This window comes from Canis lupus, chromosome 19, assembly GCF_048164855.1.
Source record: "Canis lupus baileyi chromosome 19, mCanLup2.hap1, whole genome shotgun sequence".
Taxonomy (NCBI): Eukaryota; Metazoa; Chordata; class Mammalia; order Carnivora; family Canidae; genus Canis; species Canis lupus.
This window is the reverse complement of record NC_132856.1, coordinates 48,379,587-48,407,260: the sequence shown is the minus strand read 5'-3', so window position 1 is coordinate 48,407,260 and position 27,674 is coordinate 48,379,587. Positions and strand designations below refer to the sequence as shown.

Below are 27,674 nucleotides of genomic sequence, written 5' to 3'. Positions count from 1 at the left end.
AGGCACAATGGGGGTCCTGGGGCAATAGCATTCAGGGTAAAGGAGGCCTCTGCTGTCTACACCCCAAGAGGTTATTCCCACTTTCCAGCCCTTGGCCACTGAAGTGAAAATGATGAGCTGAAAAACCGCATGCAATAAACAAGAAGGAGCAGCCAACAAAATCTCTTAAAATCTCAGAAATGTTCAATAAACATTTGCAGAGCGAGAAAATAAATAACATCATGGAGCCAGCAGCTCCCTTTCCCCTCGTGTGATTCGGGTTCAGGGTGCCTGTGTCTCCAGACAAGTCATAGGTCTTGAAGGCAGGCTGGCCCCAGCTCTCCGAAGGCTGCCAGCAATTGTGCACTTCTCCCTCCCCACGCAGGTCCCCCACACCCTCCCTGGACAGCTTCTGCCCTTGGAGAGCCCTTCCGGCTTCATCACTTCATCCTGGCCCCCTTCCTAGACCAGCTGCCCAGAGTCTTGGTTCCTCTCCTCTGCTTACAGGAGCCGCTTCACCAGCCAGCCAACCAGCCAGAGCCCCCCACCAACCGTGCCATTGAAAGCCAACAGCTGGGAACTTGGGCTCATCCCCAGCTGGGTCTGGTGAGCTTGGCGGCCAACAGGAAAACCCAGGGCCTCCGGGGGCTCTGGGAGGAGGCAGCTCGATTCCAGCCCCGGCTGCCAGACGATGCCAGCCTGTCCACTCGACAGAAAAACACACGCTGGCCGCCTGCCCCGGGGTGTTTCCAGAAGAGAAATTTAATCTAATTTACATACTTCTAGGTACATCGATAACCAAAATGTGGCCACTGAAAAAAGTTAAAAGGTCAATCAGCTCCCGGTCTCTAGCTGGCCCAGGATTGCAAAATAAAAAGATCCACGTTCCTTATTCTCTACACAAAACGCGTTTTTAAAAAAGTGAAAGGTCTAGGGAGCTATACATAGAAAGCAACAGTGAAAAGAGGGAGGGGGGTGGGGGTGGGGGAGGAGAGTCCCATCCCCACCCCCTCCTGGGCCCCGGAGTCCCCCAAGGCTCTGGGGGGGCCTTGACATGGCAGGAGGCAGCTGTCAGCTCTGAGCTCTTCCAGGCTGGGAAGGCCCCTGGGAGGGGGCGGCCAACAAGGATTTCCGTGGCATCATGGGCTCAGTGGGGGGCTCCCGGGCCCCAGCAGGACCTCAGAGGGAGCGTGCCTTCCCCTGAGCAAGCACCGTGGCATGATGTGGTCGTTTGACTCAGGAACTGGGGGGCTGGGGCAGATCCCGGGTCTCACGAGGTGCGTGCGTGCATGTGTGTGTGTGTGTTTGCGTGTGTGTGTATATGTGTGTGTGCGCGTGAGTGCGTGTGAGAGGATATTCACAGGGGCAAGAGGGAACCAGGACAGGGGTCTTTGGGGTCTTTGCAAATGGCCACGGATGGCAAACATAGCCCCGCCTGGCTGCTAGATTTGGGGGAGCGCTGGCCTTCCTCCCCTTCACCAGATCAGCTGCCACCGCAAGAGACCTGGCCTCTGCCCCTGCTGGACCAGGTGGGCACGGCTGAAGGAAGATGCGCTGTGTGTGGCCCAGAGCCCTCGGGCTGGGGGAAGGGCCGCTAGCTGGCTCCTGGCGCCCCGGCTGTAGTGTGCCCGGCCCCCAAGGGGTACCGGTTTGAGGTTTTGGCTTGCTCCTTTGGAAACGGAAAAGAAAGAGGAAGGAGAGGGTGGAAGAGACGGAGGAGAAAGAGGAGACAGAGGTGGCACGAGAGGGAATTTGGAATGCTTTTGTGTTAGGGTGCCTCTGCCGCCGCTGTCTGTGCCTGCGGGGCCCGGGGCTCCTCAGGCGGGGGGTCCGCTTTGGAGAAATTCATCTCCAGGATGTGCCGCTGTAAGTGCCGCACCCACTCCTCCTGGATAGAGAGGGGCCCCTGGAATTCCACCTCACAGAACCTGTGTGGAAGGAAGAGAGAGAGAGAGAGAGAGAGAGAGAGGAGTGGCCACTGCCATGAGGAGAGGCAGATGTGTAGCCCTGCCCATGTCCCTGAGCACACCTGCTGCTACTCAGTGTGGAGAGAGCATGCCTGAGATTTCAGGGAAGGGGACCCAGAAGCCAGATATTTCCTCATGGTCAGCTCCCTGTACCCATTCCAGGATCAGGGTAGGGTCCCCTAAAGACCCCCATTCTCTATGTTCAGGGCAGTCAGCTGGCTCTGATGCTGGGAAAGTGCCACTGCCAGGTCCCTCTGCCATGTGACTGAAGCATGTGATCTGAGAGGGGAGAGAAAGCCCAGAGAAGCAGACCCTACCCCACCAGGCTTTAGGACAGATGGACAGCAGCTGGGGAAAGTGGGTCAGGCACTAACTCACTCCCACCCTGCTCATGCACCCAATTCACCAACTCCCCAGGCTTGAGGTCCCAAGGGAGGCCTCACAGAACAGGGGCCCAGGACCTGAGCTCGTGACTCCAGAGACCTGGGTTCTAATCTTACTTCTGACTTGACCTATGTGGCCTGAGGCAGGCCACCTTAAGCCTCAGACTAAGTTTCCTGGCCTCTGATGTATGCCCGGACTCTGGTAAAAATGGACTAAGATCTATTTTTTTCTTAATCAGGCAAGTACTTGTTGAGTGCTTACCATATGTCAGGCACAGTTCAAGTGCTTTACAAATATTCAACTTTTTAAATCCTCACAGCTAATCTGTTACCAACCCCATTTTATAGGTGGGGAATATGGAGGCATGGGGTGGGAAGCCCTTGCTCAAGGTCACGAGGCTGATGAGTGTCAAAGCCAGCACTAGAACCCTCAGGGTCCCAGCTCACTGCTCTGAGGTGATGCTGTTGAGAAGCCCTTAGCCTGGGTCCAGCCACACTCAAAGGCAGTCCTTGAGGCTCTATCTCCTGACCCCCACGAACCCATGTCCTTTTCAGAGGCACTTGGTAACCCAGCCCTAAGTGGGTGGTCTTTCTCCCCCACCCACCCAGGGGGCTGCATACCTGCACTTGAGGGTGTAGATGTTGCCAACAAACTTGACCAGTGATGTCTGGGGGGGCCGGGGTACCAAGGAGGGGACCGGCCGGACCCGGGGCGGGGGCTGCCGCACCTCCTCCAGCTTCTGCTGTAGATCATTGGCCTCTTCGCCCCCCCGGACCGCAGAGGCATCTGGAGGGCGGGCTTGTCGGCGCTCAAATTCTGAGGCGTGGAAAGGTACAGAGAGGGACAGGAGATAAGCCGGAGGGCAAGATTTCTGGGGAGGTTCCTGCCTTTTTTTTTTTTTTTTTTTTAGGTTCCTGCCTTTAAAGCAAGATGGGACAGTTGGTGACTGGATGCTGCCTGGGCCTTGGGACAGGTTGGATCGTGGCCAGATGGGCAAACAGGTGAGAATAATCAGGTAAGTGACTAAGAGCAGATGCACAGTGGAGAATCCTGGTGGAAGGAGCCCCTCGCCCTTAAAACCCCCTCCGCCAGCACTCACTGTTGATGTTCTGCCGCTGGTGCTCCTCAGCCTTCACAGTGCCTGGCGGGCTGGCTGCCAGAGGCCGCTCACCACTGTCTGCTGCCCGGCCAGCCTCAGGCCCTGGCTCACCCCCAGCACTGCGGCCCACCACAGCCAGGCCCCCAGGTGCCAGCCCGAGGGGTGGCCGCTTGTCACTATCGCGGCCATGTCCAGCGCTGCGGAACTTCTTGGTGAAGGGGCGGCCGCCCTGGATGTAGCTGCGGTAAGCCCCCACCTTCTGAGGCCGGTGCTTGATCCACTCGCTCAGTGTCTCAATGGGTGAGCCGTTCACACACCACTCGGTCACGCCAAATTGCCGCAGGTGCGCCCGCGCGTGGCTGGCCAGGGCCTTGCGGTTTTCGAAGTAAAGGCCACACAGCTCACAGCAGGCCTCAGTGGCTGCAGGCAGAGGGGGTGTCGCTGAGTCCCAGCCCAAAGGGAACAAAAGTACCCAGAAGGCCCTGCCCAGGTCAGGAGTCAGTCCCGCCTCCCACTGGGGCCTTGCCACGGGCCTCTGCTGGGGTCAGTGTATGTGTGGCACTGCCAGGCCCTGCGGGCCCCAGCAGATGCCCTCCCAGGACCCTGCCACCCACTGCTTACAGGAGTGGGAGGTCTTCTCGTGGAGGGTCTTTGCCTTGAAGGGCAGTTCGGTCTGGATGTAGGTCTTGGCCTTGACCTCTGCTGGGAGGAGGCGGTCCTCCTGCAGGGGCCGCTTGGCTGCCACTGAGCCCAGATAGCCAGTGGCTGTGGGCTTGGCACCAGTGATGGGCGCCAGGCTGAGCTCTCGAGGAACCTGGGCCGGCCCAGCTCCTGGTTTGCCTGGGCGGCCAGCCATTGGCACCAATGGCAGGGGGGCCTGCACAGGCCCAGGAGCAGCCGTGGGGGGCCCGTCCTCAGCCAAGGCAGGGGCCAGGTCTCCGGCTGGCGGCTCTTTCTTGATGAGGCACGGTTTGGACTTCTTCTTGAGGATCTCCCGCAGTGTGTCGATGGGCGAGCCGTTGACGGACCACTCGGTCACACCCATCTGCCGTAGGTGGGAGCGCGCGTGGCTCGACAGGCCCTTGCGGTTCTCGAAGAATTCACCGCAGAACTCACAGCGGATGTCACGCACAGGCTCTGCCCGGGACGCTGCAGAGGGTCCAGGGTGGAGGGAGGGGAAGGAGAAGGAGGCAGCTGCTGCGGCGGGAGGCTCGAAGCTCAAGGCTAACATTAAGTGCCTGGCTGTCCCGTCCATGCAGCCCCAGACCCAAATGACCCACTCCCTCATCCGCTTCCAGGGGCCCTTGTGTACATTCAGCCCTTCTGCTTGCTCTGTCACCTCAAATTCACCTCATCTGGCTTCAAGATGATTCCCTGTGACACCAAGAAGCAGTGAGGAGCAAGCGCCTCCATCCCGGGTCAGGCACTGGCTTGGCTGTGACCCCCTATGTTACACTGGGCCAACCACTTCCCCTCTGAGCCTCAGATTCCTCCTCTACAAAATGCAGATGAAAACCTCCACCGGGTGGGAGCAGCTCCAAGCATGTGGCACACGGCTGATATGAAATGCACATGAGCACCGAAGCAGAGGCCTGGGCCATCCTCGCCTGCTCAGCACACGACTCAGCCAATTCGAGCAGAGAGAACACAGTGACAGGGACAGTAAGACTACTGACTAACGTATACATATGGCTCCGTTTAAGCGGGCACCGTGCTAAGTGGTTTACACTACTTTGGAACTACACGGAGCTGGGACCATGCTTATCTTCCACCTCTAAGAGGAAACCTGCCCAAGGTCACATACTGCTGGAGTGGAAGAGCTGAGCACTTAATTTGAACTTGTCTCCAAATGTCAAGCACGTAGCAACCAGGAATGTCAGAAAGAGGGTGCAGCCGCCCACTCCCAGTGCCTATACTTCAGCCCATGGGAGAATCACTAACTGACCCCTGTAATCCTTCTCCCTAGGAATCTGGTTGGTAGATACTACCAATCGACTGAAGATGGCCCGAGACGTAAAATCTTCTGGGCATCACTGAGTGGCACAATTCTGCCTCCCCAACGTGGATGGAGACTCAAGGAGTAGCTCAGTTAGAGGCCTACATAGCAGGACCGCACAGCTAACCCCTTGTCCTCTGGTTCTGGGTAGCCTCTGTTCTATTTCTACCCTGGGCGCTCTGGGTACCCATCAAATGAGGGGCGGGGGGAGACCCCTCTACCTGTTCTCACTGCCCTGCCCCTGGGGTCACACTTACACAGGTTCAGGGGGGCCATGTCTTCCCGTGGCGCCACCCAGGGACCCTCAGATGGGTGTGGCTCCCCATGAAGGGCCCCTGGTAGCATCTCCCGTTTGATCTCCACCCGCATTTGTTCAGGCTTCAGCTTCTTGGGCAGGGAAGGTGCGGCCAGGCCTGGGAACATCTTCCGGGCCGTGGGAGGAGGAGAGGCAGTTGGTGAGTGGCCCAGGGGGCTGCCTGGTGGCGGTGGCAACTTCTTGGCCAGGGGTGAGAGGTGAAGGTCTGCGGGGCTGCGGGCTTCCAGCGAGCTGCCAGGACCTCCGCTGCCCACCACCTTGGCCAGGGCTTTCGGGCTGGGCCCTGGTGGGTTAGGGGGGCCACCAGGCCGGGACTGGGTCCGTCTCTTGAGGATCTCCCGTAGTGTGTCAATGGGTGAGCCGTTGACATACCACTCAGTCACGCCCATCTGCCGCAGGTGCGAGCGTGCGTGACTTGATAGGCCCTTGCGGTTCTCGAAGAACTCACCGCAGAACTCGCAGCGGATGTCTCGAGCTGGCTCTGGGCCCGAGGCTGCAGCAGGAGAAAGGAGTAATTAGCATCATGGGGAATCATTAGCATCGTTGTCTGTGGGTCTCCTGGTCAGCTGGGCTGGGCAGCAGCATGCCCACAGGTTGGGATGGTGGTGGAGGGCAGGTGCAAGTGAGGGAACTGAAGGGCAGGGGGCCACTCAGCAGGAGTGAGGGGAGGCTCCAGAGAGCGCATGGGCCCTCAGTCCTGGCAGAGGATGGAACCAAGACTCCACAGCTCTGCGGGTCCTGGGTCCCAACAATGACAGGGGCAAGAGGGCAGGAAGTAGCAGCCTAAGTGCCAAATGCCATCCAGACCAGGGGCAACCATGGACACTTTTCACACCAAAAGGCAGCACCCCACCCTTGGCCTTCATTCTCAGGGAAGGTCACAGTCATGAAGGTCAAAGGCCAAGAGAGAGGGCCTAGCAGCCAACTGCTAACAAGTTCTCTGGGCAGAACCAGCCCACTGCCAAGGGCCCCTGTCTACTCCCTGCCCTGGCAGGAAAGGAGTAGGGAGGGGGCTACGACCCCCCCGGGAGGGGCGCCAGGGCCCGCAGGGAGGAGGGAGCGGCTGAAGCGAGAACCTACAGAGGTTGAGAGGAGACGGCTCCACATCAGAGGCCCAGAAAATGCCGGCGGCTGCGGCGGCCGAGAGGTCCTGCTTCCCCCAGGGGCTGGCCGTACCCGCGGCCTTCAGCTTGGCCTTCTTGGCCGGCGGTGGGGGGGGGAGCAAGGAGAGGGCCGCAGAGGTGGGAGGAGGCCGCCCCAGCTGGGCCAGGGTGCCGCGCCCGGGTGGGAGGCGGATCTGGACGCCGTCCCTCCTGATGAGCCCGTGGAGCACGTCTATGGGGGATCCCTTGGCGTCCGGGTCGCTGACGCCCAGGTGGCGCAGGTGGGCGCGGGCGTGGCTGGACAGGCCCTTGCGGGTCTCAAACCAGGCACCGCACAGCTGGCAGTCCAGCTCTCTGCCCCCGTCACTATCTAAAGCTGCGGAGACAAAACACAGGGGGGGGTTCACGGCCGCCACCTTGGCCGGCCCTGGGGGACTGAGGCAAGAAGACCTGATATGATTTAAGGCTTCCCAGGCCATTCAGGGTTCAAGATTTGTGCCGCAGATTTATTTTAAGAGGTTTTGGGAAACAGAAAGTCCTGTTCCCTGCCTAGCCCTCTGGCATCAAGGTGAGTGTGGAGAGCTTAAGGATGTGGGGTGGAGAGGTGGTGGCCAAATTCCAGTGGCACAACCTGATGCTCCCAGGGCCTCTTCCCTGGGACCCCAGCGGTGGGAGCTGTGTGGGTGCAAAGCAGGGGCCCCACCCAGCTGCCGAGCATCATATAGCCAAGGGCAGACCTGCCCAGGGCCTTGCTCCCAAAAGCAGAGCAGACAATGGAAGCGGCTTCATGGGAACATGAGGTGCCAACTGGGATGCCCCATTGGGCAGGGGGCCAGACCTCGGGCTCATCCCAGACTAATATAAATGTGAGGGAAGGCCTGACTTCCGAAGGGATGCCATGCTAAACCTCCTCACTGTACCCGGGAGGGTGGGGGTGGTTCTTTCTAAACCCTTCTTGCCATGCCCATTGGCAGCCCAGGAGGTCTGGCTCCACCCATGGGCACAGAAGTGCCTCTGCACAGACAGCCAGGAAGATGTGAAGACAGGGCCAACTACAAAACTTCCTGTCAGGTGGACCACCTCCCTGCCTGTAGGACCCAAGATGCCCTTCTGGGGAAGACAGGCCCACAGGACTTCTGGTTACCTTCATTCACTACCCCAACCCTCAGGCTCAGAGAAGGCCAAATGCCCCTAAGTGGTGAGGATGACCCTGGCAGGCTTAGCAGCCACAGCCAAGCCTCCAGAGGGAAGAATAGCAAAGTAGAGTGGGAGGCAGATGATAATATGCTGCAAGGCCAGCCCAACAGGAGACACAGTGCTCTGACCAATATTTTGACCCAGTGGACCCAGGACCTAGGAGCTGTAGCCCCCACCATCCCCACCCTGGGCTCTGCAGCCCTCCCGGTGCCAGGACCTCCCTCAGCTCCCGGGACCCGCACTCACTGAGGTTCAGGGGCCCTTCATCCTCAGACTGAGGCCACTGTGCCTTTGGGGAGGCTGGCCGGGGGCTCAGGGACAGCTGGGGGCTCTTGTCCTCAGGATTCTTGGGGGTGGGGGAGCCCGCCAGGGCGAGTGGTGCCTTCTTGAGGAGTGGGGAGCTGGGTGGGTGGGCCAAGCCCTTGGTAGAGAAGCCAGGAGGTGACTTGATGGCCTTGTTGACAGCAGGGGCATCCAAGGGCTTGGCCAGGGCAAGCAAGCCAGGCCGGGGGGCACCGGCGACCACCTCCTTCGGTGAGTTGGACTTCTTAGACAGGCCTGGGGGCAGCCCAAGGGGTGTGTCAGGCAGGCCCTTCTGCTTCACAAGCTCGTAGAGGAGGTCAATGGGGGCACCGCTGCTCTCCGATTCGGCCACCCCCAGCTGACGCAGGTGGGAGCGTGCGTGGCTGGACAGGCCCTTGCGTGTCTCAAAGCAGGCACCGCAGACCTCGCAGGTGGTCAGACTCTGGGCTGGAGGGCGAGATGGAGGCCAAGAGAGCTGGCTGTGAGGTCCCTTAAGCCCTGCCCTCCCACTGCCCCTCCCCCCAGGATCCCACTTAACCCAGGCTCCCTACAAGCCTCCCTGATCCTTAAAATGACCCTAATTAGGCAGGGATCAGCCTGTCCAGTTTGCAAATAAGGAAACTGAGTCTCAGAGAGGGAAGAGTTGTGCCACCGGCACACAGCAGGAGGCAGAGCCCTGCCTGTGGCCCGGGCAGCAGAATGCCTTTCGGATATCCAACATACCAGGGTGTCCTGGCAACAGGTGTTCACACAAACACTGACCTGCCAGTCACAGTGCTTCCCAGAGCTGTCCTAGCCAGCCTCTGCAGCTCAACTCATGCCCCAAACACTGGGTTGGAGGCCCCAGTCAACAGTCCCTCTGGTGCCTTACACCCCATCTTGTGCAGAGCCCTTATCACTGCCTGTCTCCTCCTCTGCCTCCCTGCCCTAAAACTTCAATAAGTCCAGCATAGTGCCTATCAACTACTTAATAATGATCTGAATATCAACATACAGACAAGACAATATCATACAAAAGATCACATAGCTAATGAGGGCCAAAATCAGCAAATAAATTGGGTCTGAGTGTGAGCTCCTGAAAACTGTGCTGTTTCCCTGGATGCCCCTCCCCCACCCAGTGAGGTTATATCTCAAGGCCATGCATGCCCAGGGCAGCAGAAGCTGAACAGAAGACAGCCAGATGTCTCCTTAGGGCTTTGGGGTGAAGAGAAAGCTGTGGACCCCACACTAACCCCCAGGCCCAAGAGTTCCCTGTGAGTGTGACCAGCCGGGCCTGCACCCCCACCGTGCCACCTGGGTCACTCACCCTTGAGATCTGGCAGCTCCTGCTTGCTGCCATGAGGAACCTCTGCAGCCACTTTGCTGCTCAGCCGATTGGCCACCTGTTCCAAGGGCCCAGGGACAGGCAGGCTCTTCTTGGGGAGCGGGGGGGAGCCCAAGTCCATGGCCACCATTGTGTTTTCCTCAGAACCCAGGCCTGTGAGGTTAGGAAGACAGGCTCAGCCCAGGCTGGGTGGGAGCTGTCTACTCCCATAAGGACTGAGAGTAGGGGCATGGAGCCTTCTTCCTCATCCTTGGCATCTGCTCTCACTCTGGGAGGCAACTCACCATATGAGAACAGAGGCTCCATCCAAACCCCCAGCACCAGTGAGATGCAGGGATGTCACGGCTGCCCACTGACAGCGGGGCGGAGGAGCAGTTTCCACCCACCAGAACACACACTGGTTGGGGCAGGGACTCCGATCCTAGACCTGACAAAGTATCTCTCTAGGCAGAACTTGTGCAGGGGAGCATGTCAGTCTTGGGAGCAGGTAGGTGGCAGTCAGAAGGGAGATCCAGTAAGAGAAGGCCTGAGTCAGAGGCCAGAGAAGCAATGCAGAGTTGACAAGCCAAGGACAGGAAGGAGGCTCCGCAGGACTCATGGGGGAATCTCCACCCGACAGGGCACCTGGGGCTGCGGAGGCGACTGGGGGCTGCCTAGTGGTCTGCTTATCACAAGCTGAGCCCTAAGTGGGGTAAGGGGAGAACTGGGAGCCCGGATCAGCCGAGATCTGAATGGGGACAGGAAAAGCGAGAATCACAGAACTTTGTAGGAAGTTTCCGAGGCCTCGGACAAGTCAGGAAGCTTCCCTGGATGAGGTGTACAGGAGAACAGGGAGTGGAAGGCATGTGTTCGCGGTCTACTCTTCTCGGAGAAGGGGGCCCGCGGGGCCTGCTGAGCCCCGGGTGTCGTGTTCAGGGCAGGGAGACAGCTCTGAGGCTGAAGAAAACTGTGTGTCAGATGGAGCTTTGCAGCCGGCCAGGCCCACGAGCAGGAAGCCATGAAGGTTCTCCGCTCGGCTGGAGTCCTACGGAGGCGAGCAGAAGGGAGGCAGGGGGGGCCGCCGAGGCCCGGGACACCGAGGACTTTGTCAAAGTCGCCGGGTGGAGTGGGCGCGTCTGTCAGAGGGTGCAGGGGCCGTGTCTGAAGTGACTCGGAGCGGGTTTCTGCGCCGCAGGGCCGGAGACTGTGGCGAGGGGCGCTCCCGGGGCTCCAAGGGGGACAGGGGACACCTGTCAGGCAGGGTGAGGGTCCCACGGAGCGGCGGCGGACAGTGTTTCTGAAGCCCGGGGCCCCGCGAGCTGCGACAGGAGGCCCGGGGCCCGCGCGACTGGAGGGCCTGGGGGGAGGGGGAGTCCCAGAGACTGGGCGGCGGGCGGCGGGGGCGGCGGCAGGGGGCGGGCGGAATGCCGACTTTGCCCTCCCCGCACCCTCCCCGGCGCGGGCTCTTACCCGGCGCGGGCGCCGGCCCGGGCCCCGGCTCCGGCTCGGCCTTGGGCCCGTCCCGCGGCGGCGGCGGCGGCGGCGGGGGCGGGGGCGGCGGCGGCGGCGCGGGGAGGGCCGCGGGGCCCGGGCTCGGGGGGCTGGGCGGGGGCGCCCCAGCGGGCGCGCGCTCCCGGGCGCCCCCCGCGCGCGGCCCCGCCGCCGCCTTGCTCTCCGCTTTTGTCACTCGGCACTGGGCGGTGGAGGCGGCCATCTTGGCTCCGGCGCACGCGGGGCGGCCGCCCCAGGCGGGAGCAGCCGAGCGCCGAGCGCCGCCGCCGAGCCCGCTCCGTTCCGCCCCGCCCCGCCCCTCGGGGCGCGCCCAGGGCGGCCGGCCGAGCGCCGAGCGCCGCGAGCGAGTGAGCGAAACTCTTGTCCGGGCCCGGCGGGCCGGGGGTGGGGGGGTGGGGCGGGAGCAGGGAGCCGCCCGCACCCTGGCTCGGGGACGCACGCACGCCGCGCTGGGCGCGGCCGCCAACCGCACTCCCACCCCTGCCTGGACGGGATGGGACGCTCTTCCCCCCAACCCCCCGACCGCCCCTAAGGCTAAAACGGGAATCCTCGGACCACACGCATTTGCCTTCCCCGCGTCCAGCTTCCTGGAGCGCCCACGGGCGGAGCTAGGACCTGCCCGGGGATCCTGTTCCATCCTCTATCCTGGAATTCTCCCTTCGTGTCGGAGATCTGGAAGACACCAGATCCCAGCTCTGAGGGCCCCACATCATCCTGATAGCTAAATGCCCCCCCGACGCCGCCGGCGCTGTCCCGCAGTCCTACGGAGCTCCCCACACGACCGCCGGCGCCCCATTCCAGGCACAACCTGCTTCTTCCCAACATCAAACCGATTGCCCCCAGCTGTTTCTTGACAGCTGGGTGGGGCCAGAATCTGACGGTTGCCCCGCCCCCAACCTGGCACCCGCCCCTACAGCCCACTAAGGTGCGAGATGCTTCTAGGAACAATCAGGGCAGGGCGGGTGCCCAGACCTAGCCTTAATCTTGGACATCCTTCTTGAAGGCAAGGCTTCCAGGCTCTTCGGAACCACCCATAAACAGCCCTCCAGCCCACCAGGTGTTAACTGAAAGACTGTTCAGAGTCCCCCCACCCCCACCCCATCCCCCACCACGGACAAGGCCCGGACAGTACCAGACTGAATCCTGACACCCCAAAGACTCAGCCATCTCCATTAGCACTGACCGGGGGCTGCCACGTTGGTCTTCTAGTGGAAACAGGTTGACCAGAGCTGAGCCTGACTACTGGACACACCCTGCCATCCCTGAGGGGCTTGACCCAGTGCCAAGTAAGGAGTGTGAGCCTGACATTCAGACCTCTACCAGAGTGACAAAAGAAGAAGAAGAAGAGAGCGGGGCTGTAGCTTACAGACTACCTCCTGTGTCCCCCAGCCATCCTCAGAGCCAGCTCCACTTCTCAGCCATCCCTGAGGCACTGCAAACCCAGCCAAGTGTGTGAGCTGAATGCCCAGGGGACAGCCTTCAGCAGAGGCAAGAAGCCTGAGGTCAGGTCCTTACTCTGTGTCCAAACTGTGTCCTCAACCAGCCACTCTGTCCTTTCTGTGCCTCAGATTCCTTGTCCAAGGAGGAGAGGGAGCTTTCACAGCACCACCCTCCACTTTGCAGACCCTCAGATGCCCTTTACTGGTAAGGGGGCTGGCAAATGGGTCCAGTGGAGTTCAGAGCACAGATGGAGGTAGGACCCTGGGAGCTCCAGGTAGGAGAAACCAAAGGAAACCTCAATGCCACGCGGCCCCTAGACAGTTCCTCTGTTCAGAAACTTCTCCATTCCCCAGAGCCCACTGACTCCTCACTGCCAAGTTCTCTGCTTTGAGTTCAGTAAAGGCTCCTACAAAGTCAGGCTTTGCAAGGCTGGGTCCTACAGCTTTTTACTCCCCCAGTGGTGCCCAGCCCCAGGCTCCTTCTCCAAAATATTACTTCCGGATTTTCCAAGCCATCTTCCACTGGAGAGACCACCGAACATGGTGTTCAGAAATCTAGCTCTGCTGCTTCGTGGCTATGTGGCAAAGCAGATGACCCACAGCTTCCTTGTCCACAAAACAGCAACACAGCAATCCTTAGCCCCACAGAGCTGTTTGAGGCATAAATGAGATAAAACCTTAGTATACAGCAAGTATTCAGTTATGGGAGGGGTTATCAATGCTGCTGGACAAAGTAGGCACTACTGAAAATCCAGAATGTAGACTCTAGCTCTGCAATGTTTGGCAGAATTACCACTAACCTTGCACTAGCCACGTTTCACATGCTCAACACCATATATGGCCAGTAGTAACCTATGCGCAGAACACCTATCTAGAGAACCTTTCCACCTCATAAAGTTCTATAGGACAGTGCTGCTCTAGACAGATGATTTTAAGAGCAAGGATGCTGGAACCTGACCTGTCTGGAGTTTCAAATCCCAGCTCCACCACTTCTGGCCATGTGTCCTTGGACCAGTTAATTAATTTCGTTGTGCCTCAGTTTCCTTATCTGTAAAATGGGGATAATAATAATAACACCTGCCTTATAGCATTGTTGTGAGGATGCAAATAAGCTTGTGTTTGTAAAATTCTTAGAACATATCTGGCTCCCCAGTAGGAGGTGACTAAGCATGTGTGAAAATCACTGTCAGGCAGGGCAGGGATGAATTGGATCCAGGAGTAACCCTGGACCGGCCCCTGAATAAAACATAAATAACCTCTAAGTGGCATGGCAGTTGTGAGGATAGTTGTCAGTATACTTTGTAAAGTGACTTGAAACACTACCAGAAAAGTGGAGTGGCTGCCCCCTCCCACCTCCTCTCATCTCTCTGGGGCCCTGAGAAGGGTCAGGGCCCTACCCCATCCACACCCTCTCCCCTTACCATCTCCGTAGGCTGGCCCAGGGTCCTCAGCCCAGGTGGGTGGAAAGGGCACTGCAAGAGGTAAGCGGGGCCGACGGGAGGTCAGGAAGCCACTGGGTGACCCCCCAGGCTCGCAGCCCAGGGGGCTGGGGGGCCGCTCAGCAGCAGAGGTGGCCAACAGCTCTTGCAGGATGTTGATGGGTGACACGGTGAGCTCCCAGTTAGTGATGCCGAAGTCACGTAGGTGGGCCCGGGCGTGGCTAGAGAGGCCGGCCCGGGTGTCGAAGCCAGCCCCACAGAAGTCACAGCGCATCAGGCTGAAGGTGCCTGGGTCGAAGTTAGCCACTGTGGAGGAAGAGAGGATATGGACTGCCTGGAGGGGTGACCCACTGGCCCCAGCCCTCCCCGTTCCTGGGGTTGCTCCCCCTCCACAGATCACACAGCCAGTGCCATCCCTGACCCTAGACACCTCCCTTTCCCTTTGCCATTCACGCTCCTGCCTGCATCAGCTCCTGTCTGCTCCATGTGTTCTCCAATCCTCCCACTCCGGGAAGCCCTTTCTGCCTGGCCTTCCAGGTTTCCCTTCACATAACTCTCAGCATCAGGGACTCCACCCCCCAGAAACCCTCCTCCAGTTGTGCATTTGCAATCCTTTGGCTGAGTGTTTGATTAATATCCTTCCCGTGTCTAGAGCGCGTGCCTATTTTTGCTCACTATCACTCCAGTGCTGTCAATGAAATCTTTGTTGAATGAAGAAATGGCCAAATGGATGGGATGTTCTCCTCTGGGGAGCCTGCTTGGATGCCCCCAGGTGGAGTCAGGGACCTCCTGTCCACTTCCTCAGCCCCCAGTTTCCCCCATCACAGCGCTGGTCACTCACCATTGTAAGAACCTGGTTTTATGGCTGTCTGCCCCTGGCCCCTTACCCCCAGTACATGCACACTTGCACACATGCACGTGCGCGCGCGCGCACACACACACACATACACACTCAAACATACTCATATGCACTCCCTCAAACAGCACACCAGCACCTCCCCCAAGTGGGATCCGTGTCTGCCAGCGTCAGAACCACCCAGGGCACTCGTGTTGGAGATAGACCTCCAGAATCAGAACCCTGGTGCCTGGGAATCTCCATACCTCACAGGCTGCCCCGGGGGTTCTGAAGCCGGCCAGGGTCCCACACTCCTATTACTGGGCCGTGAACTCCAGGAGAGCAGGGACTGCTGTTTCCTTCTCTGCTGTGTCCCCAAGTGCCCAGAACAGAGGGGACCTCTCTCAATAAATATTTGTCGAATGAAGACATCAGTGAAATTCCCTGCCTGGGGCTGCCTCCTCTGCCCATACTCCTTCCTCCAGTTGCCGGAAGGGCCAGGGCATTGGGGCATCCCCACACCTCCACCGATGCGGTGGCCTTTGCCGCGGCTCCCAGTCTTCCAGAAGGGGAGGCCCTGACTTCCCCCTGCTTGGCACTATGGGACGATTTAGAGTGAGGATTGCTTGGTTCAGAACTCAGCTGCCCAGCTGTGCGTCTCTTGGGCCTCGGAGGGAGGTGGGTGCCGGAGCGAAGCCGCCCTACCTTTTTTCTTCTTCTTCTGGAAGGAGAACCTGCGCTCAATGGCCTTCACCTCCTCGGCAGAGATGAAATGCCGCACATTGTAGCTCACGCCTACACGGTTCAGGTGGCCTCGGACATGGTTGGCCAAGCCGATGCCGTTGTGGAAGCGATCGGGGCAGTAGGGGCACTTCCGCTCCTCGTGCTTCAATGCCACTGCTGGGTCCCCATCAAGGAGCACGTCCAGCCCCAGTGGGCCGCCCAGCGGTGCATCCAGGAGCAAGAAGTCCAGGGGGTGGGCGCCCCCCAGCCCCAGCTCCTCAGGCTGCAGCCTTGGGGGCATCCTGGTCGCTGCAGCCATGACCTGTGGCCCCAGCTTTGCCAGCAGCACAAGTGGCACCATCCCTCGGAGCTGCTGCTGCTGTGCCCGAGAGGCCTCAGCTGCCCTCAGGGCTTTTCGGAAAGTCCGCTTCAGGTCCAGGGCCAGCTGTGGGATGAGGCCAGGGGCAGCTAAGGGTGGAAAGACCCCATTTTCGGGGGAAAAGTCCATCTCTGAGACCAGCGGTATGTCTTCCTCCTCCTCTTCACTCCAAGGGTGTCTCCGGTCCCCCAGCTGGGCTGGGAGCCCCTGCAGGTGGACCATGCTCTTGTTTCTACTGGGCTGTAAGGAGTAGGGGGCAGATGCCAGAGGGGAGGGAAAGGCTGGCCTTCCTGGGGGCCTTGGGTCTGAGCCGTGCAGAAGTGGCTTTGACAGTGGGAAATCCCTCACACCCAGCTGCTGGCAGCCTGGGCCAAAGGCCAGGCTGGGGTCATATCCAGCAGGGTTCTCCTGCCATGTGGGGGCCAAGAGAGCTTCAGCTTTGCCAAAGTAGTCCTCAGCAGCATCGGGGAAGCGGGCATATGCATCCTGGCTGGTGCCTGGCTGGCTGGCAGGGTCCTCCTCGAAAGCCTCGGCGTCCTCCTCCCAGTGGGGATGGGCATGCGCAAGCCTCATGTGCTCCCTGAGCAGGCTCTCACTGGGTGCTGGGAAACCGCAGAAAACGCAGCCACTGAGCCCTGAGGAGGTTCGGTAGGGTCGATAGGTGAGGGTGGTAGCATCGGGACCTGGGCTGTCAGCCCCACTGCCGCCCCCAAAGGGCTCCCTGGCAGGCTGGCCTGGAAGCTCGCGCACGTGCAGTTTGGCATGCTGCACAAAGGCCTTGGAGGAATTGGTGCCAAAGACACACTTGGGGCACTGCAGCCGTGCCTCCCGGCCCTCATCACCAGGCACCTGCTTCAGTTTCTGGATCTCTTCAATGATCTTCTCTCGGGAGGCCTGGTGCAACTGCCGGTGCTGCTCCAGGGCACTGGGGTCAGCAAAGGCCCAGCCGCACTCCCCACAGGCCAGCGGGGCCAAGTCAGCAGGTGGCTCCTGACCTGGCGCTCGGCGGTGCTGGCTCATGTGCTCCAGAAGGTGCTCCTTCTGCTTGAAGTAGATGCTGCACTCAATGCATGGGAACACGGCTGGCTCCTCATCCTCGTCCTCATCCGGGCTGGCCACCCCCTTGGCCACCTCCTCCAGCAGCTCACACAGGTAGGGCCCTGTCCGGATCGGGGAAGGCAAGGGCTGGAGCCGCTCCACGGACGCCTCCGAGTTCACCGTCCAGGTCTGTGTGGCCACCTCCGAGGCCGACCTGGGCAGGCCCCACTCAGATGGCTGAGCCAGCTCTTCGAGGTCTGCCAGGTGCTCCGTGGTGTCCACCACTGTCACATCCAACGTCTTAGTGGTGTCTTCTACCGGCACGAGCACCGTCCTGAAGGAGGTGAGGGGCAGGGGCTGGGGCGGCAGGTCCAGGTGCAGCCCAGCATCCTGGGGTGGGGCCGGCTCGTCTGTATCTTGGAGCCAGTCGAACCTGGGGTGGCCCCGGGGGGCCTTCTCCAAGAGCTTTGCTTCACCCTGATGGTGCAAGAACCTTCTAGATCCCTCAAGCTCAATGTGGGGCTTCACAGTCCTCACAATGACTGAGTCCTCGAACCTCCGTTCAGGTGGGATGCCCTCCCTGGCTTCCTGGACCAGGGGGTGCTCCCAGGACCCCTGGCCATCAGGGGGGCCGGGGAAGTGGCCCAGGAGGTGGGGTGGTGGGGAGCCCGGCTGGAAGTCCAGGCTGCCTCCATCCCAGCAACTGCAAGGAAGTGCCAATGGGGACAGGTTAGCCACAGGCCTCAATTTCTCTTCCTTGGGCAGGGGAGGGGGGTCCTCATAGGCAGCCTGAGATAAGCCCCAGAGACCCAGCCCGAGGGTGACCTCAGAGGGGCTGGGAGTGTGGAGGTGAGGGTGGGGAGGTAGGGGGAGTAGATGTGGCCCTTCCAGAGCTATTAGACCAAAAAGCACCTTCAGCTCCCAGGATGCACCTGTCCATGTAGCCCAGCCCCGTTGCATGGTGGGAGAGTGTGCAGGGTCCACCAGTGGTCACACCAGGGTCACAGGGCACGTCCTCAAGTCTGGTGGCACAGTCAACTCTCATCTGTCCCGCAGGAAGACCAAGGCTCTGATCTGTGCCCCCAGCTGCGTAAGACCAAGAGGTTTTCCCCAAACCAGGGTGATTTAGTTCATTTAGCCTCACTTTCCAGCAAATGTGGTACAACTCTGTGGTATAAACAATTCAGGGAAATGCCCTTTCCCCCTGCAGCTCCCCTCTTGGAAGGGCAGAGTTAGTAGTGGTGGAAGGACCCTGCTCAGCCTCTGGCCCTAAGGACCCTGACCTCCTTGGGGGAAAGGGGGCAAAGCAACCTCACTGAGCCTCAGTTTTCCAATCCTAAAAATGAGAACGAGACCCCCAAGCCAGGAGCCTCTGTGTCCTTCTGCAACATCTAAGGAGCTTTCTCGTATCCACAATAGAAGTTCACATGAGGGATGTGCTCATTTAAAGGGTCACAACTATAGCCCTTCAAATGGGGACCTTGACTCGGACCCCGGGAAGTGTAGGGAGGACATGACTCCATGCTGGAGAAATGCTTCACTTCACCAGATGCCTGGTTTATGGTAAGCCCACAACCAACATGGGTTCTTATCATGACACTGATAAATCTCCCTTCGTTTTCAGGACTCTGCCTCCAAGAGGGGCTATCGATTACACCCACCAAAAAGTGCAGAAAGGGGTTCCATCGAGAGGCAGAGCAGAAACCACAGGGTCACCTCTCTCAGCCCCATCGGTGACATGTGATACCAACAGGACCACCCACCCTCCAGGTCCATGACAAAGATTTAGAGGGGGAAACCTGTGCCAAGAGGCTAGTACACAGCAAGCGCTCAACTAATGGGAGCTCTCATTGACACATCGCAATGATTATTACATATTAGCACCCACTCAGACTTTATAAAATGTTGTCACCACTATTGTCATTTCCTGCTCCTGTCCAACCTCTCTGGGGTCCTCAAAGCCAGTTTGTGAGATGCATCTTAGGGACTTTATTTTACAGATGGGGAAACTGAGGCTTAGAAAGGACTGACATCATTCTAAGGGTCACCTGGCAGAGACAGGACTCCAAGGGTCTAACCTTCAGGCTCCTGTCCCTCTGGCCCTGCTCCTGGCAGGGATAATGAGAGTTGACTGTCTGTGTTCATCCCAGTTTTCCCCACCCCCTGCACATGCCCAGGGGCTTGCCTGCTGGGAGCCATCTCCTCCTGCCTGGCCTCCTGATTCCCTCCTTTCCCCTTCTCACTCCCCAGGGGCTTCCTTCGGGGCCTAGGCACATCCTGCTTGCCCCCCTGCCCTCCCTGAGGTCAGGGCCAGCGTGGCACTCACCAGCTGCTGATCCGATGGGTGGCGGAGGTGGCACGGGGGAGGGCTTCGCTGAGGCCAGGATGGGGCTGCCCGTCTGCAACAGAGAGGGGAGACCCTGAGGGGCTGGGGTCCCCCTGGCCGGGGTCCTTCACAACACCCCAGCTCTGGGAGCCCTGCCGGGCACCTCGAAGGGCCTAGCCGGCTCTGCACCCCTCTCTGAGAGGCCTTTGGCCTCTGCACTCCTGAGCCCTGAAAGGAGTCTCTTTGGAGGAGTCTCCTGGGGGACCCTGGGGCTTCCTGCCTTCAACCCTTCTCTCTTTACTCCCACCCAGCAAGCCAAGGTGATTCTTAAAAATCACACCCTGGTAAAAACTCCCCTGACTTATTATACCTATGATAAAAACCAGATTCCTGACCACTACCTACAAAGCCCTGTGGCGAGGTGGGACCTCTGCAGGTCTCTCCAGCCTTGGTTCCCTTTCCTTGCCTTTGCTGGCTCTGTCCTGACTCCTCTTGATGCCTCAAGCCCACCCAACTTTTCCTGGCCCCAGGGCCTCAATATTGGCTATTCCTTCTGTCTGGAGAGTTCTTCCGTGCTCGCTTTGGCAGCACATATACTAAAATTGGAGAGTCCTTCCCTGGCCACTGACCAAAGTGAGCCTCTATGACTTTCTCTCTTGTCACCTGTTTCATTCCTTTCTTCACCCTCTCCCAAATTGCCTGGTTCCTCTTATGGATTACGGCTTGCCTGCGCCCCTGCTGGCACTTGAGCACCCCCTGAGGGAGGAGACTTTTTCAGCCTCATTCACTGTAGCCTCCCAGTGCCTGGCACACAGCGGGTGCTCAACCAATACTTGCCAGATGATGAATGAGGAACTCTAAGCCTGAGCTGTGGAGTGCCTGTCCCTGCCTCCCAGGCTTCAGTCCTAGAATCAAATCCCCTCCTGGGACCCCTCACACAGATAGAGCCAACTCTCCATTATCCGCCTGTGGAGCCAACGCCTGGAGCGACCACAGGAATCCTGGCCTGTGCCTCCTCTGCCTGCCACACTCGCCTGACATGGGTGAATGTGCCAGTTGGGGTACAGGCCAACTGCCTGGGCCAAGGTTAACACACGGGGGGAACTTGTGCCCCGTCCAGAGCCTGACAGATGCAATTGCTGGATTAGCTTCAACTGGAGGATGGTCCAGAAAGAGGGCTAGGGCCAGGGCTAGTTCTTTTTCTGATCCCCCATGGTTCAATTTGCCCAGGAAATTGAAAGCTGTCAGGAGCCAAAGAATTAAAAGTGCCATCAGGGGTGGCGTGGGGGATCAGAAAGTCGTGGTCACTGGCTAAGGGTCTTTCTACTGTGCCTCAGAGAAGGTCTGTGACTGTCACATGGCCTCTGGAAGGTGAGAGTGGCAATGGGGGTACATAAATTTGCACTATCGAGAGCAGTTTCTCAACCATGACTTTCTGTGCACTGGCCTCTCCCCACTAGATGCTGGTAACCCCCCGGCCCCTGGCCCTGCAGTCATGACAACCAAAAATGGCTATAGGCACTGCCAAAGCATCCCTTGCAGGCAGAATGGCCGCCATTTGAGGACCCCTGGAGTAGGCTGATGGGGAGCAGGGGCAGGCAGGTGTATGTTCGAGTGCCAGGGTGAGTGTCAGGGTGGGAGGTCGAGGTGAATGTTAGAGAAGGTGTGAGGGTTAGGAAAGCAAGGCCTGGACCAGCCAAGGGAGAGAGACCCCACCAAAATGGGGTCTCTTGAGAACACAAGATCATAAATGTGAGCTCCTCGGGCAGGGCAAGTGATTCAGTGGCAACAAGATCCTGCACAGCCTAGAGGTGCAGGTCTGAGGGTTTGGGCATCCTGCTTCTGAGATTCTGGGACCCCAGCTGCCGAGATTCTGGGCGTCCCAGATTCGTTGGTTCTGCGATTGGCGTTGTCTAAGGATTCCACGAGCCAGGGGGCTGTGTTGGCCTCTTTGAGCAGCTCCAGCGAGGCTCCTATTTTTAGTGGCAGCATTTTGGAAGAAGCAGGCCAAGCAAGGCCCCGTGTCTAAGACACCTGGGGGCTGGGGGGCTTGCCCAGAGGCCTCCATAGCTGGCAGGGATCCAGAAGTCCCTGCAGGTCAGACGAGGTGCCTGGATGCAGCCCTTGGTAGTGGCCACGCCAAAGGGCCCTCATGGACTCCTGCTATCTGCGGGTCCCCGAGAGGGTTTGAAAATGAGAGAGGAAAAATGATAAGGGTATCCGCAAGCAGCTTCAACCCCAAGCCAGGCAGCTTGGCATCATGGCCAAGAATATAGACTTTAGAGGTAGACAGATCCAAGTTCAAGGCCCAGTGGTGACCGAAGGGCACGCCTTTCCCACCTGTTTCCTCCTCTGTATAAAGGAAACAGCTACCACCCATCTCGCAGGGCCAGCGACGAATGCCAAGGAGATCACACAGTACATGCTCCATCCAGAGAGGCGGCGGTGGGGGGAAGGAAGGGCTGTAAGGGTGCCTGGGACAGGGGTCAGGGCTGGCTCGGAGTCATCCCAGGTTGCAAGCTGAAGGCTGGACCAAGAGCCTCAGGTCTGCTCACTCCATGCTCTGGTTTCCTCCCCAGCCTGGGGCCCCACGTGAGGGCAGAAATACTATGTCGTTCATCCTCTGGCCCCCTGGTCTCAAGGCCAGGCATGCACCAGACTCTATCCATCCGTGTGGACGCTCTCAACCCCCCAAGCCTTGGCTGTACCCAGGAGGCCAAAGAGAGGCCAAATATCAGGCGGGGGCTGCAAGGAGGCAGTGGGGACTCCAAGCCAATAGCCATAACATAGGCCAGAGAAGGCAGTGGAAGTATCCATGTCCAGGTGGAGAAGTTTGCAAGTAGCTGCTCCAGGGGTACCCCCTGGTGGTCCCTGAGGGCAGGGTCGGGGTGAGGGAGGGCCCAGGCTTCAGGGTGGAACAGCAGTCCCAGAGGCTGTTCCTATTTATAGGCATCACAAGACTCCTAGGGCAGGTGCCTGAGCCAGGAAGGGGGGGTCAAGCAGGCTGAGAGGGCAGCGGGGGAGGCGCTGTGTCCCAAGCCTAGGCCCTCCTCTAACCTCCAGGCTGTGACCCCGCCCAAGTCAAGCCACCCCTGTCCCATACCCCCAGTTGCTCAAGGACATCGTTAAGGGTGGGCTTGGGCCCCTTTGGCAGCCACATTCCCTTCCTCCCCAGGCACATGCATTGGAGCCTGACTGAGGGAGGAAGGAAGCACCTACCTACCCACCTGCTCACCATCCCCCTCTCATGCCAGACCTGGGGCTTCTGCCTGGCAGAGAAGTGACAGATTCCTCAGAACCAGACCCAGAGAGGACTCTGGGACCCTAGATCCTGCTTCCCCGGGACTGTCACAAAATCAAGGTCTCAGGTCTGCCCTGGCCAGCCATGTGACCTGAGACCTGAACATGGTCCTGCCAATCTCTGGGCCCTGGTTACTAATGATTTGGAGGAGGGGCTTGCTAAGGTTCCCTGAGCACTGATACTCTCACCCTCAGCGGCCTCACCCTGTCATCCCCCCTGTGTAACACCTTCGGGTGCCACCCATCACCTTCATGCCATAGCTTATGTGGAATCTGATGCCTAGACTTCCTTTGCTCTCTGTCTGACTCACTGTTCCTCATCCAGGACCCCAGGATGGCCTCCAGGCTGGGCCTAGCTGGGCTTCACCCACTGCAGCCCCAGCGACTGTGTCCTAACACCCGGTGACTAGTTTGTCTACCCAGCACCTGATGGTGAGGATGGAGCGTGTGCGTGGTCCCAAGAAGGTGCTCTGTAAATATCCAAACATCGCGCATATTGCTAATGGTGACTTGGGGCAGGTCAAGGATGTCTTGACACAGGGTGGTGGTTAAAGATGAGGGCTGTCAAGCCAGGTTACTGCCAGCTGTGGGACCATGGGCTCCTTAGGGCTTGGGGTTTCCCATCTCTAGCATGGGATGATTGTAACTGAGGCTACCCCACAGGAATCTTTTAAGAATGACATGAGATGATCACGTAAAGGGCTTGGCATGTAGGAAAATCCTGATGAGGTACATGAAGTTTCCTGGAAACCAAGGCCTATAGGGCAGGCCAAGCAGATGAAGGGAGACATCTGGTACATCAGCCTGCACTGCCCCCAGCACTCTGCTCTTCCTGCCTGGTCCTTGAACACACCAGGCTCCTCCTCACCGCAGGACCTTTGCACCTGCTGTTCCCACCACCTGGCTTGTCTTTCCCTCCATTCATTCAATGCTCCATTCAAATTCCACCCACTCAAGGAGGTTTCCCAGGTCCTCCGGGCATGATCCCGGCCCTCTGTTTATTACCTTCACAGCATCTGTCACTACCTGCCCTTACGTTATTTATATAGTTGCTTGTTGTCTATCTCTCCTACTACAATGTCAGGCCTCTGTGGGAAGGGAGTTTTGCTTCTTTTGTTTATGGCTGTATCCCCAGCACCTAGAACATAGCCTGACACATAATAGTTGCTGAGTATTTAATGAATGAATAACAAATCGTGAGGTGGGGACACAGTGAAATCCCCTTTTGCTGGGTAAACCGAGGCACAAAGGGGTTAGCTGGTGTCCCTAATTACCCAGTCTCTCCCCAGCCACTAGAGGGCCCAAGCTGTTTTGGTCCATGGCTCAGGAGCAGGACTCACCAAGACAGTGCAGCAAGAGGGAGCTGGGATATACATGGAATGGGGTATGCCTGGGGAGCAAATGGGCTCTCAGGGCAGGATGCTGGTCCACTAATTGGACCCCAATTAGTGTGCTCAGAGGAGGGAATCAGGCAGATCTGAGGTCAAGTCCCAGCTCCTTGCTACCCACCGGGTTGGGGGGGGGGCATTCATCAGGTCATTGGCTCCCAGGGCCTCTATTTTCACAACTGTTAAATGGGAAAATAATCAGAGTACAAAGAGAAGGCTCTGGACCCAAACAGAATTAGGATCCCATCTCAACTCCTGATGAGGTGGGTGACTTAGCCCTCTCTGAACCTCAGGGACCAGGCTGGATGCTCCCCCAGAGCCACAGGGCCCATCCTCTTACCAGAAATGCCACCTCTGCCATCCAGAATGTCTCGGGGTCCCTCCTTGGTGACAGGCAGGTAATGAGTGGACCGGAAGATGCCACCTTCCCCTTCAGCAGCCTCGGCCCCACCTTCGATGTCTTCCCTTGGTGCTGGGCCAGGCAGTCTCTCAGGACCACGAGGGCGATCTGGGGCGGCCAGGCCGCCTGCCAGGGGCCCATCCATGGATGCTCTCTGCCTGGCTCCACTCAGCTCCGGGGCTGGCTCAGCAAGGCATTGTAGGCCTGGGGGCAGAGAGACAGGTGCTTAGGGGAGGTGGGAAAGGGATGCTGCCTCAGTGTCTCCTTCCTTGAAGCCCCAGTCTTCACCCTTGCTGCTCAGTGCCTCAGTTTACCTCCCAGCCCAGGAGAGCTAAGTAAATGGTGCTGAGGCCCTATCTACAGCATAGTATCCCAGTTGGCCTGTAGCCTCAGTATGCCTCAGTCTCCCCGCTGGTACCTCCTCTTTGCACAGCTCCTGCACTGTACTGCCTCAGTTTACCCTATTTTTACACATGCAAACTCATCCACCTTGTTTTCTTCCAGTATTAATCCTATCACTTCTCCCAGGCGCCTCCCTTCATTCACACACTGCTGCACTTTTCCCAATTGTGCCCTCGCTTCCATGCACATGCATCTCCTATGCCCATGCCCCGGCATGAATCCCAGTCACTTCTGCACACTGATCCTACACACTATCTCAAGTGCCCCCATCATTACCTCTGCACTTTTCCCACACTCCAGCCCCCATCCCCTCAGGACCTTAGGGTTCACCAGCATTAACCCTTTCACCCTCACACGCAGCCTCAAGTGACCCCAGCATTAACCCCTTCTCTTCTCCCCAACATCACCCCTCATGCATACCAGCCTGGGCTCTTCCATCCCACCCTCCCAAGATTTCTCTAGTCTGCGGACAAAAACGACGGATAGGGCTCCTGGTCCAGAAATGAGGACCCTGGGGAGGCCATGTGTGTGTGTGTGTGTGGGGGGGTGGGTGCTGTCCTCTCCACCTATAAATACCTTCAAGGTAACGGCGGAAAGTGAAGGGCAGGAATGAGGCGCCCTCCCCAGGGAGATGGTGGGGAGGCCGGGCCCAGGCAACCGGGGCGGGGCCCGGGCTCCAGGCCTGGCTGCAGGCGCTGCCCTCGGGGGCCTGGGGGCTCCCAAGGGGCTAGTCCGTGGCCTGGCAGTCGTGGCGGGGGTCCCTGCCCAGGCCCAGAGGAAGCACCTGCGGGTGCCCACCGGGTGGGCACTGCCCGCGGGGAACAGGCGGGACCGCAACTTCGGAGAGCACTTTGGCAGCGTGGGAAGGGGCCTCCCGCCTGGACGCCCCCCGGGGGTCGCAGGGGTAGGGGCGGCGCCGTGCCAGCGCACCCCTCGTTGGGCCAGGGTCCGGGAGACGCTCCCTCCGCCCGTGCACTTCGGGGCAGGAGACCCCGTGGGACGCGCCGAGGTGGGGGGACACCTGCCCCAAGACCCCCGCTCCTCCCCCCCCCCAGAACGGCCCCGCCCCCGCCCAGGCCCCGCCCCTGCCGGCCCCGCCCCCGCCCCCCGCCCCGGGGGGTCCCGCCTGGCCCGGCCCGGCCCCGGCCTCCCCCTCCCCGTGCCGGCTCCGCCCCGCCCGCGGGCTCCCCAGGCCGGGCCGGGCCTCACCGGGGAGGCGGTGCCGCCGGCCAGGCGCCGGGGTTCGAAGCTCTCCTCTTCGGTGCGGCCGTCGCTGCCGCTACCGCCGCTGCTGCTCCCGGTGCCGGTGCCGCGGCCTCCGCAGCCGCCGCCGCCTCCACCGCTCGGGGGACATTGTCCCTTTAAATCGCTCCCCCCGCCGCCCCGCCCCCCCGGCGCGCCGCCGTGACCTCAGCGCGACAGCCCCGCCGCGCCGCCATGATGGGGAGGTCCAGGCCCCCCACCCCACCCCACCCCCCCCCGCGCCGCCCGGGGGGGGGGGGCGGTCAGCGGGCGCGCCGCCATGTTGGGAGTGGCCAGGCAGGTCACCCTTAAAGGGGCCGCGCGGCCTGAGAGTCCAGGGAGGGTCTGTTTCCATGACAACACACTTGTCCCCCTGCCCCCAATAGCTCCTCATCACCCTACTGGTTCTTCCAATGCTAGGCCTACTAATAGCACCATAAGAGTGAGGAGGAGGCAGAGAAGTTCCCCCATGGGTCATTTATAGGTCATTGAAAACTCCATCCAGCCAATCCGTATCCTTCAGTCCCTTGCCCCCAGTCAGCTACCTTCCAACCACAAGTCTTCTCTCTCCTCTCCCATTATCCAAACTGGACTTCAGCACCTCCGTGTCCCTAGAACTGCTGTAGGTGCCCATGCTAAGCGCCCCTTTCTCCATCCAACCCCAAGGATCCCAGCCTCCAAAACTACCCCATCATGAATACATAACAGATCTGCTTTCTTCCATCCACCACCCATTCGCATGTCCAACCACCCATTCATCTCTCCACCCATTCATCCAGTCAACCACTCATCTATCTATTCAGCCAATTAACCAACTATCCACCATCCATCCAAACACTCAAACCTCCCATCCACCTCCTTTCTACACACTCACCCATCCACCACTCAACCAACGTCTGGTCCTGTCAGCGTTAGCCACTCACCCAAATTCCCATTCACCCATCTGAACACCCACTCAACCCATCCACCCACCACCCAAGTAAATACATATCCAAACAAGCAAGCAAGCATCCACCCATCGCTACACACATCCTTTCACCCAGCCACGCAGACATCCATCCTTTAGTTGCACATTTACTTGTCTCCACTAGGGTGTAATTTCCATGAGGACAGGAGTCCCGTCTGCCTAGTTCATTATTGTTTCCCCACTGCCTAGCTCAAGAGTCTTAGGAGGCCCCAACAAATATTCATACGATGTATATAACCAGTTACTCAATTAGCTCAAATATTTATTTCCTACTGATATCCAGGCCTTTTCTAGGCAGACATAACTGACCCAGCTAACTGCCTACTTACTCACCTACCAGGGCAGATATCCACCAAATGCTAATCTATTTTTCTGCCTATTGTCCCATTCACCTTACCCCTCACCCATGTTTCAAATGCCCAGTCATTTACCCAACCAACAGCCATAGAGCTCAACTGTCTCCATACCTACTCACCCTTTCCTTTATCTGCCTCCCAGACCCATGCTCTTCCAGCTATGAGGGAGTTGGTGTGGGATTTGGGGGCCTAGGAAGATGCTCTCATCTGAGACCTGGGCTTCATTCAGAAGCAGGTGCCGCCCCTAACAATGACAAATACCTTTTATTGAACACCTTAAA

At 59.1% G+C, this 27,674-nt stretch overlaps 1 protein-coding gene across 9 annotated transcripts; it reads right to left on the bottom strand.

The window, feature by feature from the left end:
- Positions 1–165: 165 nt before the first annotated feature.
- On the bottom strand, positions 166–26,218 carry WIZ (WIZ zinc finger). Of its 9 annotated transcripts, XM_072786923.1 has the most exons (13): positions 26,038–26,218; positions 24,367–24,630; positions 19,339–19,411; positions 15,578–17,715; positions 14,020–14,343; positions 9,651–9,821; positions 8,288–8,791; positions 6,822–7,220; positions 5,683–6,234; positions 4,051–4,578; positions 3,430–3,849; positions 2,951–3,146; positions 166–1,907 (listed from the first exon to the last, which is right to left on the bottom strand). In XM_072786923.1, the coding sequence occupies exons 2-13, from the start codon at positions 24,569–24,571 to the stop codon at positions 1,748–1,750; spliced, it is 5,670 nt and encodes a 1,889-aa protein (XP_072643024.1). In that variant the 5' UTR covers positions 24,572–24,630; positions 26,038–26,218; the 3' UTR covers positions 166–1,747. The 9 variants fall into 9 exon arrangements, with proteins under 9 accessions (XP_072643024.1, XP_072643026.1, XP_072643025.1 ...); XM_072786925.1 differs by lacking the exon at positions 6,822–7,220; XM_072786924.1 differs by lacking the exon at positions 9,651–9,821.
- Positions 26,219–27,674: the final 1,456 nt, after the last annotated feature.